Genomic DNA, 12,507 nt, shown 5'->3' on the forward strand with positions numbered 1-12,507 from the left:
GTATTATATTTCTAACTACTAATTATAAACTAAGAAAGGGCAAAGGTACTTACTTTAGCCTTTATTTCTTATATAAAACTAGGTACCTTTCCCTTAGGACGGTTTCTAAGAGGTAGACATAGAATAATAGAATTACGTTGCCTAAAACCTTATGCCTACCGGTTTCTCATCATCTACACCTCTGGGCAGCTGACTCACTAATCGTAAGCCCAGAGACCAATTGCTGAGAGATGGCACAACCAAGGAAGCTTTGCCGCCATGCGTGACAACGCCACCGCCCTTGGCCGGCAAACTAGTTACCAGATTATTGGAGGATATGCGGCGCGGCGGACATGCAACCACCCAGGCACCTTCGTATAAGCTGCCATGTAACCAACTCATTACTGCACTACTTTCCTTCATTCTAAGTCGCACTAGATCACCAGATCAGCGAGCCTTGGAGGCCTAGCTAAAATCTGGCTGTACCTAAAGTCGTCTCACAAAGCCGATGCACCACGGGACCCTTTTCGGGCCGGAAAGCACGCGCGGTTTGAGCAGCATCTGCCTTATGACAGATCGCTGGACGGGAAGCCAGTTGTCCTATTTATCCCCGCTTCATCAATTCTGTGATTGGCAGCGAGCCCTGGAGCACTACTCTTCTGTCACTCTGTCACTCCATGCAATCCTCAGATAACCAAAGCACCACCATCGGCTTGCTGCTGCCGGCAGCCTATTCATGGATTCGAATCCAAATTGATACTGTCACAACCAGAGAAAAAAATTAATTATTAGGCCAGTTGGCCACACGAGTCGAGGTTGGAACTCTGCCAAACTCGATGATCGTATGCAAGTGCAATTTTCATCGTATACTCCATCTGGACGGACTTTCAATTTTTCTCGCATTTTTTTTTTTTTAAAAAAAAAGAAAAAAAAAAGAATTGGGCTGAGCCTCTGTGTGCTGGCTCGGTGTCGCCATGAGCTTCTCTCAGCTATCCTAGCATATGCTTCATCCTAGTACTGGCAATGGCCACCTCCGTTAGCCGCAAGTTCGAGCGCCTCTTGCTCAGGAAATCAAGCCTTTTATTTGAGCGGCCTTTCAAGTGAGTGTATAACCGCCGTCTACTCGGAGGTCAATGCCGTTGACGTATTTACTGTTCTCTGAGAGCAGGAAGATTACAGGTCCCATTAAGTCACCGGGATCTCCCATCTTGCCCATGGGAATTAGAGAAACCCATTTCTTCTTGAGCTCGGGGTTCTCGTCGAGAATCTTCGCTGTCCTATTATGAAAGTCCTGTTAACATTGACAAGGGTAAATAATCATAGCAAAGAAACCACTTACAGAGCTGTCATCATATATCCAGGGCTGAGACAGTTAACTCGGATGTTGGCATCAGCCCATTCAACCGCAAGAGAAGAGGCTAGATGGCGAACACCAGCCTTGGACACATTGTATGGCCTTGGCGTAGCCGGTTAGTCCTAATATAACCTTTTCTTTTGTGCCCATAAGAGTTATAGCTTACGTTTGAGGCTGGGGCACGTTGACAATAGAACCGGACATGCTGCCGATTAGGACCATACTTCCGGGCGCCTTCCGCTCCATGAGATGGCGCGCAACCGAGGTGGCAAAGAGGTAGGTGCCATCGATATTGACCGCCCACAGCTTGCGCAGGCGATCAATTGGGTAGTTGACGGCTTCGTAATTTTCAGTAAAGCCGGCAGATGTAACAAGATTGTCAATCTTGCCATGCTGCTCGATGACTTCGGCAATACAAGCGTCGACGGAGGCGGGGTCAGAGACGTCCGAAAAGTGAGCGGTAACTTTTGGGACTCTGCGGCATGTGTTGTTAGTGTGTATGAGACGGGGAGTACGAAAAGAGTAGGATATCACCCGTCAAGGCGAAGACATAGAGGAACTCACCGCGCAGCATTGGGATTCTCTCGCATGAAAGCCTTGACAAGGTTTTTGGTCTGCTTCTCAGCTTCCTCCTCTGTTGGAATGTCAGCGGAAGTGAATGATCTACCTAGTTTCTGGGTCAATTTACTATTCATATCAACCAGAGCGACGTCAGCACCAGAGTACACCATGCCTTGCGCAATGACAAGGCCCAGACCTCGGGCGCCTCCAGTGACGAGGCCGACCTTCTTGTCCAGAGAAAAGGTCTGGAGCGTCGGCTTCACGTACTGGCCACCCGCACGGTGGACGGGGTCGCTTGGGAGCTCATTCTCGGGGGGGAAGGGGATCTCGATGTCTGAATCGGTCTGAGAATGACTGCCAGGCTTGTTGCGACGGGGCGGCCCGTCATGGAGGGCACGGAGGGCAACAAGCGACTGGCACATGCGCGCAGCGGCACAGCGGCGGGTAGCAGTGCGCACGATCGGCATCAAGCGCGAGGCCATTGTTTTGATTGAATCTTGGGGCCTGGAGCGTCAATTTTGAAACGATGCGCCCGGATTTGAATTTCGGCAGTTGCGATTTCACGCAGAGCTGGGAGAGTGAACTGTTTAACTAACTAGTCAACTAAGGGCACCGCCAGCTAGGCTAGCGCAGATCGGTGACGACAGAGAGTCGATGGCGGTCGGGAGTGCGGCAGAACTGAGCAACGGAGATGACAAGCGATATTCTGAGTTGTATGACTAGAAAAGGGATAACAGACGCAGAGAAAATGGATGCAGACGGAGTTTGAAAGTGGACACTTGGGAGAAGTAGCTACCGAGTAGCATGGGCTGGTCATAATTGAGCAGCTATTCATCGGGTCCAAGAGAAGGCTTTCTAGCGCACATCTAATCCATCTAATGGTTCTAATGGCCGCTTACTCTCGTACCTAGTTGCGGCGAGTTCATCTACCCTTGGACCCCTCCTTTCTGCTATATCAGCGAAGCTTTTCACGCAAGTGCACGCCTTGAGCTCTCCCAGTCTTAGACTTCTAGTACACATAACCTTACTAGCGGGCTATACTGTAGAAATTCGTGTCTACTAGTAGGTCTATCTACTAACATCTATAAGTTCTTGATTATCATCTTAAGACGGCCGACTAACTTAGTGTGTAACATCTATATTTTAAAACTATTTAGAGGTACATAGATTCCTAGGTCAAGAACAGCAAAGGCCTATCTTATAACCCTTCTTAACAGAGGGAAAATATTAAACGTAAAATCTATACTCTATTATATAAAAAGGACTAGAAACTAACCCTACAACTAATTTATTCCCTTTTAGATAGACACTAACTATATAAGCTTACTAGCTATAAGACTTAGCAGCCCCTTACGTTAACTCTTTATATTACTAATATAAGTATTAATACTCTGAGAAACTATATAAGGCCTACTAAGTACTTATCGCTATTATTTCCTCTGTCCTAGTCTACTTCTCTAGAATTAAGCTCTATACCTAGTTCTAAAATAATTAGCTATGCCCTAGAGTACTTAGCTATATATATACCTTTATAAGTTGGTCAGTTATACTTAGTATATCTGTATATCACCGCCTAATTACCCTGTTGATGATTGGCAGAAAATCGTTAGGTCACTATATTTGTCATAAGTGGTAAATGTGACAGAAAATAGTTCACCAAGCACCAAATAGCATAATAAGGAATCTATCACATGCCATCTTCACCGGAGTAGGCCTAACCCTTTTTAAATGACGAATGAGGTCGCGATCCGTTCAATATTCAAAGACACCGCTCCCATTTTGCGGCTTTTGCATAGCTAGCTATCCGTCTCTTCTGCCAGCGCAAGCAGCCGCATCCGGCTCCGTGGCTAACAACTTCGCTAAACGCCCTGGCAAGAGGGCAGTACTAAAAGAGGCAATTTATAAATGATATATGTAAAATTGAGATGAATTGACAGAGACGATACAGACGAAAAAGACAAGAAATTCGATAACAAAGATGGAATTGAGAAGGATGGAAAACATAAAGATACAGGCAGATCATACACTGCCTCCGCTGTGCGCCGCTCATGATAACTTTCCAAGTGTATCTTCACATGGCTACTACGCCAATCGCTAGAACATTGCCGCCCTCCCCCACTTGTCCTATTTCTTAGGCGTACTGTTTATTGAAAGCGCGGCCAATGACCATGCGACGGATTTCTGATGTACCCGCGCCAATCTCATACAATTTGGCACTAGAAGACGATGGTTAGCAAGTGAACAAAAAAGTTTATCGTTTGTCTGAATAACCTCAGCACTTACTCTCGTAGCAAGCGCGAGGCCGGCATCTCCTCCACATATCCCATACCGCCAAGAAGCTGGATGCAGTCCAAGGAGCACTCCGTAGCGCGCTCGGCCGCGTATAGAATAGCACCAGCGCAGTCCTCAGTGCGAATCTTGCCCTGCTCGTCGACAACGCGAGCCGTCGCGTACGTGTATGCCCGCGAAGCTTGAAGCTTGGTGTGCATATCGGCCAGCTTGCCCTGAACAAGTTGATTGTGGGCGATTGGCTGGCCAAACTGCTTACGCTGGTGGCTGAATGGAAGGGCAACATCAAGAGAAGCCTGCATGAGACCTAGAGGACCAGCGCTGAGGACCAGGCGCTCCAGATCGAGGCCCTCCATCAGCACGCGCACGCCGCCGTTGACCTTGCCGAGGATATTCTCCTTGGGAACGAACACGTTGTCAAACATGAGCTCGCCAGTATTGCTGCCACGCATCCCCATCTTGTCGAGCTTGCGCGCACAGCTGAAGCCCTTGGCGGTGGTATCAACAATGAAGGCAGTAATTCCCCTGGAAGCCTTCTCGGGCTCTGTCTTGGCGTAGACGACAATGACATTGGCATCGGGGCCATTGGTAATCCACATCTTGGAGCCGTTCAGAACGTAGCCACCGTCAACTTCTTTGGCGGTCGTGCGCATGCTGACAACGTCGCTACCGGAGCCCGACTCGGACATTGCCAGGCCACCGATGCTAGTACCAGCTATCAGGCCGGGCAGATATTTTTCTTTCTGTTCTGGCGAGCCGTTTAGCTGCAGCTGGTTGACGCAGAGCTGGGAATGCGCAGCGTAGCTTAGAGCGATCGATCCGGACGCGCGCGAGAGCTCCTCCATGACGATACAGTGCGCTTGGTAGCCCAGGCCCAGCCCGCCGACATCCTCGTCGGCCGTGATGCCCAGGAAGCCCGCCTCGCCCAGCTTCTGCCACATCTCGTTCGGAAAGGCGTTGGACTTGTCCGTGTGCGCGGCGACTTCCTCTGAGATCTCACGTCGCGTGAATTCTTGCACACGCTCACGAAGCTCCTCCAGATCCTCCGTGGCCGGCGGCTTGAAGCCAATAGGGTGCTTGGACGAGTGCAAACGGGACTGCATCGAGGTTACTGCGATGGTGGGACACGATTGCCTGGCGACGGGGCGCGCCAGGACTCTGAGGGCCTTAAAGCTGGACATTGTAAGTTCGGACGGTCGAGATTTGCGTCAAGGAAAATACTCGGCTTCCAAAGAGGGATTGATAGACATCAAAAGCGGTAGGAAAATACAGAGAGAAGAGTTTGTAGACCCGAGCCGCGGGACCAGCAAAACAGTGCCGGTTCCCCGGATTCTGGGGACCGAGTGCGTTCAGTAGCTCACGTGTCGGCTTAATGCGGCTTGATGCGGCGACCCGGCTACCCCGGGTTTCGCGGTCGCGATGGGCTCGGCTTAAGTCCCCAATCGTGTGCGAAACGCTGCAATTTCTCTTCCTCAAAATCTTCCAGAACCGCAGCACAAAAGGCGGAACAGGTCAATCACCCAAGTACAAGAGCTCTCTTCAAAGAACCACTTATCTGCGGCTGCGATTCTCGTTCTTCCTCTACCATCGCAGCACAACAATGTCCTTCTCGCGACCCTCACAACAGGCGATGCGCCTAAGCCGTCAGCTCGGCCGCCAACCCCCCGCCGCCAGAGTCAACTGGCAACTGCGCAGCGTCGCCAATCTCAGCTCGCCGCACCAGGCAGCCGCCATTTCGCGAATCCAGAGCAGTGTCGACACTTCTTCAGACGAGTACAAGGAGAACCGGAAGCAAATGGCCGAGGTCATGACACAGATGCAGGACCTCTCCACCAAGATCCAGCTGGGCGGCTCGGAAAAGGCACGCGCCAAGCATCTCGCTCGCAAGAAAATGCTGCCCCGCGACAGAGTCACCGCACTCATTGACCCCGGCACAACGTTTATGGAGCTGTCGCCAATAGCTGGCTACGAGCTGTATCCCGAGGCCGAGGTCCCCGCTGGTGGCATCATCACCGGTGTAGGTGTCGTTGAGGGCGTCACCTGCGTCATTGTTGCCAACGACAGCACTGTCAAGGGCGGCACATACTACCCTATCACAGTTAAAAAGCATCTACGTGCTCAGGCAGTTGCTCAAGAAAACAAGCTCCCGTAAGAAAAAATCTGGTGCTAGGCATCGATGTCCTTGATCATTTCAAGCCCGCTAACACTCCGCATCCCTTTTTAGCTGTATCTACCTCGTCGACAGCGGTGGTGCCAACCTGCCTCACCAGGCTGACGTTTTTCCCGATCGCGACCACTTTGGCCGGATCTTCTATAACCAGGCGCGCATGAGCTCCAAAGGCATACCCCAGATCGCCGTAGTCATGGGTCCTTGCACAGCAGGCGGTGCCTATGTACCCGCAATGAGTGACGAAAGCATCATTGTCCAGGAACAGGGCCACATCTTCCTCGCTGGCCCTCCTCTCGTCAAGGCTGCGACCGGAGAACTTGTTAGCCACGAAGACCTCGGTGGTGGTAAAATGCACTCTTCCGTCTCCGGTGTAACCGACTACCTGGCCGTCGACGATGCCCACGCTATTATTCTCGCCCGCCGCTGCATCAGCAACCTGAACTGGCCCGAACGCTCCGCCGCTACGAATCCGCCTGCCAAGACCTTTTCTGAGCCTCTTTACGACCCGGAAGAGCTCCTCGGCATCGCCACGACCAACCTGCGCAAGCCAATGCCTATTCGTGAGATTATTGCACGCATCGTTGACGGCTCCGCATTCTCCGAGTTCAAAAGAGACTACGGCACTACCCTGGTGACCGGCTTTGCCGAGATCTACGGTCATAAGATCGGCATCGTCGCCAACGACGGCATTCTCTTTGCCTCCTCCGCCATCAAGGGTGCTCACTTTGTTGAGCTCTGCACTCAGCGTGGCATTCCTCTCGTCTTCCTGCAAAATATCTCTGGCTTCATGGTCGGCTCTGCTTCCGAGCGTGAGGGTATCGCCAAGCACGGCGCCAAGCTTGTTACCGCTGTCGCTTGCGCCGACGTGCCTAAGTTTACTGTTGTTGTCGGCGGTAGCTACGGCGCGGGCAACTACGGCATGTGCGGCCGCGCATACAGTCCGAGATTCCTGTGGATGTGGCCGAATGCTCGCGTCGGTGTTATGGGTGGTGAGCAATTGACTGCTGTCATGGAGACTGTTGGACAAAAGGTCGACCCCGAACTGCGAGCCAGAATCGATCGCGAGAGCGACGCAACCTTCTCTTCCGCTCGACTTTGGGTAAGTCCCGAAACAAAAACTTCACAGGGGCCATATTTCTTTTGTCGGCACGCACTAATCTTGTTGAAATTGAAATAGGATGACGGTATCATTCCCCCGCAGCATACCAGACATTACCTTGGACTAGGTCTGAAGGCTGCTATGGCCGGTAGAAACGAAGTCAAGGCAGGTGATACCAAGTTTGGTGTCTTCAGAATGTAAATTACTATGTATAGATAGAATTGAAGAGAAAAGAGCGAAATCATTTAGAAAAGATGCAGCCAACGAGCGTTTCGTGTTGCACAAGCCACAAAAAAGACGTCACAACACTATTGATACATTTCTTGCCAGATTCGGCGCTGAGACGGATGTCTCCGGTATGATATGAACTTGTGTGATTGAAAGCGTCGCGCAGTGGCAGGGCTTTCTTCTGGATTCTTCAGCAGATGTAATATGGTATCTAGTCAGGAGCAACTCAACGCCGGTGCCGTCATCGCTTGCGCGGCTATAAACAGGTCATGGCAAAAACAAATTAAACAGTACATTACAATCCTTATACAAGAGTCCTTCCTTCCATTTGAATTTGCAATCGCATCGTTATACGGGCCAGGTTCCGCGGCCGCATCTGTTATTTGCTCACCCCGCCTTGGCTCCTATTCCTCCAAGAAGCCCATTTCCCAGGTCGATATGAAAATCGACGAGGTTGATGGAACTGCCATTACCAATAGTAATATTAGAAGCTTGTTTTTGGGTAATTTTCGGACCGTTGACAGCGTCCGATGCAGTGATTTTTGTGAGAAAAGCCTGCACGTCACTCTGCGCATCTTGTGCAGTGTTCACATCTTGCTCCTGGAGAACAAAGAGTACTGAAACCCGACAGAAGTCAATAACAGTGTCCGTAACATTGAAAGGCTCTTGTTCATTGGTACGAGCATGCAAAGTGCCTGTCGCAGTTTCTGGGCTACCCAGTCGTGGGTTCGAAAGTGTGGTGTCGGTTCCGAAATCATTGCTTATTTGTGCGGCCCAGTTAGCTTGAGCTTGTCGCGAGGCCCTCCTCGTTTTCGGAATTGCCTGTGTTTTCGAAGTAGCTTGAGTGGAGCGACCATTAAACGTAACAAGTGAATTTTGCGCAATGCAGGAAAGACCGTTAGCGTTGATCTTGGCCAGTATCGAAGTGCCTGAGAGTGGGACGGAAAAGGTAGAGTTTGCCTCGGCAATAAGTCTTGGAATCGATTGACCAAGAGTTACGTTCTTTATCGTCGATGTCCTGTCTATAGAAACAATGTCGGTGGTCGTGCACCCAACTGATGCAGCAGTGGCGCAATTTGGGCCTGTGAAACCCCCACTGCATATGCAAGAGCACGTTCCGCTAGAAATGACGTTGGTGCCGCCGTTGAGACAAGTAAGATCTTTCCGGCACTTGTCAATTCCAGTGTTGTCGTTTGCTGAGCCACTCTTGTTGAACACAAAAAGCTCAAGGGGCACGACAATAGCCGCAACAATGACACAGAGAAGCAGGATCGTGGCCACAATGACTGCCCAGAGTGGCAGCCCACAGCAACGGCGTTTGGATTTCACACTCTTCTTTGCTTTCTCGGTGCCACTTTTGGGCCCAGACCTCAATGGCCAGCCACCTTGCCCGAGCCACGAGGATCGATTTGGTCCGTTGTTAAATTGAGGTGTCGATACTGGTGGCGGAAATGCTGCAAGCATATCGGAAAGCCCAGAAGCCGGACGCCCACCTGAATAAGTTAGGTTAGCGGGACAGTGGAAGCACGATAATGAAGAGAACAGCTCACCTCGAGTATCTCCACGTCCATCTGAGCTTGATTGCTTCTCGCCGAGGAGGTCGCTCAGATTGTCCATTCGACTGGTGGGTCGCTTGCCTTTGTCGATCATGGCAGCAAGTTTGGTTGCTCTTCGGATCAGATCTGGTAAGCTGGTAAGGCTACCGCGTGATTCAGCCTCCCTTACTGCATCCATGTCGATACGAAGTCCTCGTTTCATGGCTGAGCTGCGAGTATTGTTTCCTGACAGGTTCGAGGCAAAGCGAAAATCAGCGGTAGTGCCGGAACTCGCTGCAGCGTATGCCTGGATAATGTCTTCCCTGCCAGGTTGATCACCGGCTTCTCCAAGAGGCTGACCTGAAATTCTTCTCGCAGTACCTAGGACATTCCGAGACGTGCTCTTACCGTTGACTGCCAAGGCTTGAGTGCGGTTCGTAGTGGCCACCTGCTGCTGATTCGAGACGGCGACAGGAATTGCGGCAGAATCGAGCTCGACTGGTTGGACCAGCCGTCTTTCATCACCGAAGTCTCCGTAGATAGACTCTGGGCTGGCATCCGTCACGGATTCGTCATAAAATGTTTCCACATTCGTGGTGCGATTGTTTCCGGCAACAGAGCCCCAGTTCTCTGGCATGGCAGCACTAGAAGCGTATGAGCCGTGAGACCGTGAATAAGGGGTCTCTTCAATGATGGGAGAGACGAAAGAGGCGTTGGAGTAGAAAGACGACGCGCCTCTCCGACTAGAAGGGGGGGGACCAAGAATGACACCCTTTTTCTGCTGAATCGCCGGGCTCATAGGATTGATGGAAGGAAGCTCTGTTAGGTAGCCAGCACTGGGCGAAGGCTGTACAAAGGAGTACTGTGAGCTGGGGGAAAGCTGGCTATAAATGCTTTCCTGTGGGCTTTTGGCGGTTCGCACGGGCGCAATGAACAGGGGGGTGGGCTCTTGGAGACGAGCTTGGTCAACCATGGAAGGAATTCGGCTGGGTCGAGGGGGCCTCTGAGGTGCTTTCGGAGGCCTGTTGGCAGGAGGCCTGTATGAAGCAGGAGATGCAGTACTGCCCGTTGGAGATGGGGTCTCGGGGGCCGAAAATTGAGGCATCGGAGTCGGTCTGGAAATCATCTTCCCAGGTCCGCCGTCGTGCTGTGCTATGCCTTTCTGCCTGAGATTTCTGGAAGCAGGGAATGGTGGCGACTCTGCTGTGCCCGCTGCGTCAGGATACATTGGTATGGGATCTTGTGTCTGTCTTTGCTGCCGCTGCTCAGCCTGCATTCGTGCTCTGGCAACGGAGCCCGGTTCTACCGTTGGTGGATCCATTCTGCCATCATGATACCTATCACCCATCTAGCTTGCCGCTGTATACTAGACAGTAAGGAAGGCGTTTCGGAGTCTTGGTACAGATGAGTGGTACAGAGCCTGCAGTGCAAGTTGAGTTTCGGCGTGAGAACAAACACAACTGCAGTGTCCGTGGCACAGCGGAGGACAGCGCTAGTTGGAGGCTGTTGTTTGTCTCTGTGAAGTTGCACTAGTTAGTGTAAGGATACAAGTGCACGATTATCGTATGGTACGGGAGCAGCGAGACGACAATTAAGAACATCCTTGTCTGAGAGTTTTCAACGGCGGTGAGGAATCAGTGAAACATTGTGCCAAGATTGAAATGCTTACCTGACGGGTGCGAGAGGCTCGCTCTCGGAAAATGAGAGACAAGAGGGTGATCAGCCGGTTCTGTCTGCGCGCCGCACCAGGAGGCAAAATGGCTTTCCAATTCGTGGAGAGTGCGGTTCTGGGCAAAGTTGAAAAGAGCTCGAGGGGTTGGCGGCCGTTTCCACGAGTGCAACAGCGAATCTACTCGCCCACTGTCAATGCACACACGCGCGTGGTTCTGGCGCCCGCTTGACCAACGAAGCAGTGTAACTTCACAGCAGTAGAACTATCGCTGCATACTAACGATGCTGCAGCGTTTGAGAGGCGAGAGATGCGCTGTACAGAGGTGCCTGTGTCTGCGTGAGGGAAAGCCGTGGGTGGTGAGTACCGAGTGAACACGAGGCCGCTGGTGATAGGGAAAATGACTGGCGGGATAACGGCGGACAGAGATGGCAGCGGTGGCTGCTAGAATGAATGGACTAGGCAAGTACGATGCCCAAAGACGGGGGGGGGAACGATTGGAAGAAGACAATGGAGTAAGAAAGGAGCGTTGGAGAAAGAGTGGCAAGCTATGCAGTGCGAGAAAGGAATGATCTGGAGAAAATGAAAGGACGAGGAGCCAGCTCAGTCATGGAAAGCAGGTGGTAAGTACCTAGGTATGTAGGTAGGTAAGGTAGGTAGGTAAGGTAGGTAGGCTCCGTTCACTGGCGTTGGAGAGTGGCACCACCTGTGTGTTGCTTGTTGGATACGGCGCACAGCCCTCTGCGAGAACGAGGACCGGCAGGCTGGCGGGATGCGCACAAAAAAGAAGATTACAGATTGGCCGGCAGAGAGAAAAGGGAAGGAAGGAATTAAGCATTGAACAAGTGGAAATAAAAAGCTGGATCTAGATGGCCATTGCTTCAGGAGGATGAGCCCAGCAAACTGAGGGCCTTAGGTCACCCTGTGATTTAGCTTGCCCCGGAGAGACGACGACGCGGTCCAACGACAGCTGCGCAACAAGCACCAGGAAAGAACAGGTAGAAAAAGGCGCAGGCAAGCACCGCAATCCGCTCCATGTCACAAGTGCTGCGAAGCGATCCCGCGATCGCCCTGGGCAGTCCGTAATACTCCATTGGGCGAGAAACAGCAAGGGGCCATGGGGCCAAGGTTGCAGGGGCCATGGGTTTGTCAGGGGTCTATCTGCTTGAGCCTCGAAAGGTTGCTGTAAGGCGGCCTGTGAAGTCAATCGACAGACTGCCAGAGAAGCCACATAGTTGAAGACATATTTAGGCACTTAAGAGGTACAGATACACCAGTCTATGATTCCAAATTTCAATTTGTTAATGCTGCTATATCACTACTCCGAGATAGGTAGGTAGTCTTGGCAGCATGACAGGGAAACTGACCTGCAGCTTGTTTCGCGTTGAGGAGGAGGGGCAAAGCGGCACACAGGCAGGAGATATACTATCTTGTATTATTGTGTTAATGTACTATTCCATTTTGTCGTCTTATTCTCCTTCCCGTGCTATTTGCATTGCTTTGTCTCCGCAACAAGCTTGACACGAAAGGCAAAGCACCTTCGACCGCCGTTCTATTCAACATTCACCAGTAATAAGCGGTCAGTCCAGCCCTTGTCACACTTGACTGTGGTGTCCAGAGGAT

The 12,507-nt window shown here is 51.4% G+C and overlaps 4 protein-coding genes across 4 annotated transcripts; 1 reads left to right on the forward strand and 3 right to left on the reverse strand.

Annotated features, from left to right (window-relative positions):
* Nucleotides 1-1,075: 1,075 nt before the first annotated feature.
* Nucleotides 1,076-2,376, reverse strand: BBA_09634 (short chain dehydrogenase; the record flags this gene model as incomplete). The annotated part of the gene is made up of 5 exons (XM_008604731.1): nucleotides 1,076-1,256; nucleotides 1,319-1,435; nucleotides 1,500-1,808; nucleotides 1,898-1,967; nucleotides 2,022-2,376. 5 exons carry the CDS (start codon nucleotides 2,374-2,376, stop codon nucleotides 1,076-1,078), a joined length of 1,032 nt encoding a protein of 343 aa, XP_008602953.1.
* Nucleotides 2,377-4,025: 1,649 nt separating this feature from the next.
* On the reverse strand, nucleotides 4,026-5,364 carry BBA_09635 (acyl-CoA dehydrogenase domain-containing protein; the record flags this gene model as incomplete). The annotated part of the gene is made up of 2 exons (XM_008604732.1): nucleotides 4,026-4,110; nucleotides 4,178-5,364. 2 exons carry the CDS (start codon nucleotides 5,362-5,364, stop codon nucleotides 4,026-4,028), a joined length of 1,272 nt encoding a protein of 423 aa, XP_008602954.1.
* A 191-nt stretch (nucleotides 5,365-5,555) lies between these two features.
* On the forward strand, nucleotides 5,556-7,653 carry BBA_09636 (carboxyl transferase domain-containing protein; the record flags this gene model as incomplete). Its single annotated transcript, XM_008604733.1, has 3 exons — nucleotides 5,556-6,331; nucleotides 6,408-7,452; nucleotides 7,531-7,653. The coding sequence occupies 3 exons, from the start codon at nucleotides 5,556-5,558 to the stop codon at nucleotides 7,651-7,653; spliced, it is 1,944 nt and encodes a 647-aa protein (XP_008602955.1).
* Nucleotides 7,654-8,067: 414 nt separating this feature from the next.
* BBA_09637 (uncharacterized protein) lies at nucleotides 8,068-10,536 on the reverse strand (the record flags this gene model as incomplete). The annotated part of the gene is made up of 2 exons (XM_008604734.1): nucleotides 8,068-9,173; nucleotides 9,231-10,536. 2 exons carry the CDS (start codon nucleotides 10,534-10,536, stop codon nucleotides 8,068-8,070), a joined length of 2,412 nt encoding a protein of 803 aa, XP_008602956.1.
* Between the last annotated feature and the right edge of the window lie 1,971 nt (nucleotides 10,537-12,507).

The sequence above is a fragment of the Beauveria bassiana genome, assembly GCF_000280675.1.
Source record: "Beauveria bassiana ARSEF 2860 unplaced genomic scaffold BBA_S00061, whole genome shotgun sequence".
Classification (NCBI taxonomy): Eukaryota; Fungi; Ascomycota; class Sordariomycetes; order Hypocreales; family Cordycipitaceae; genus Beauveria; species Beauveria bassiana.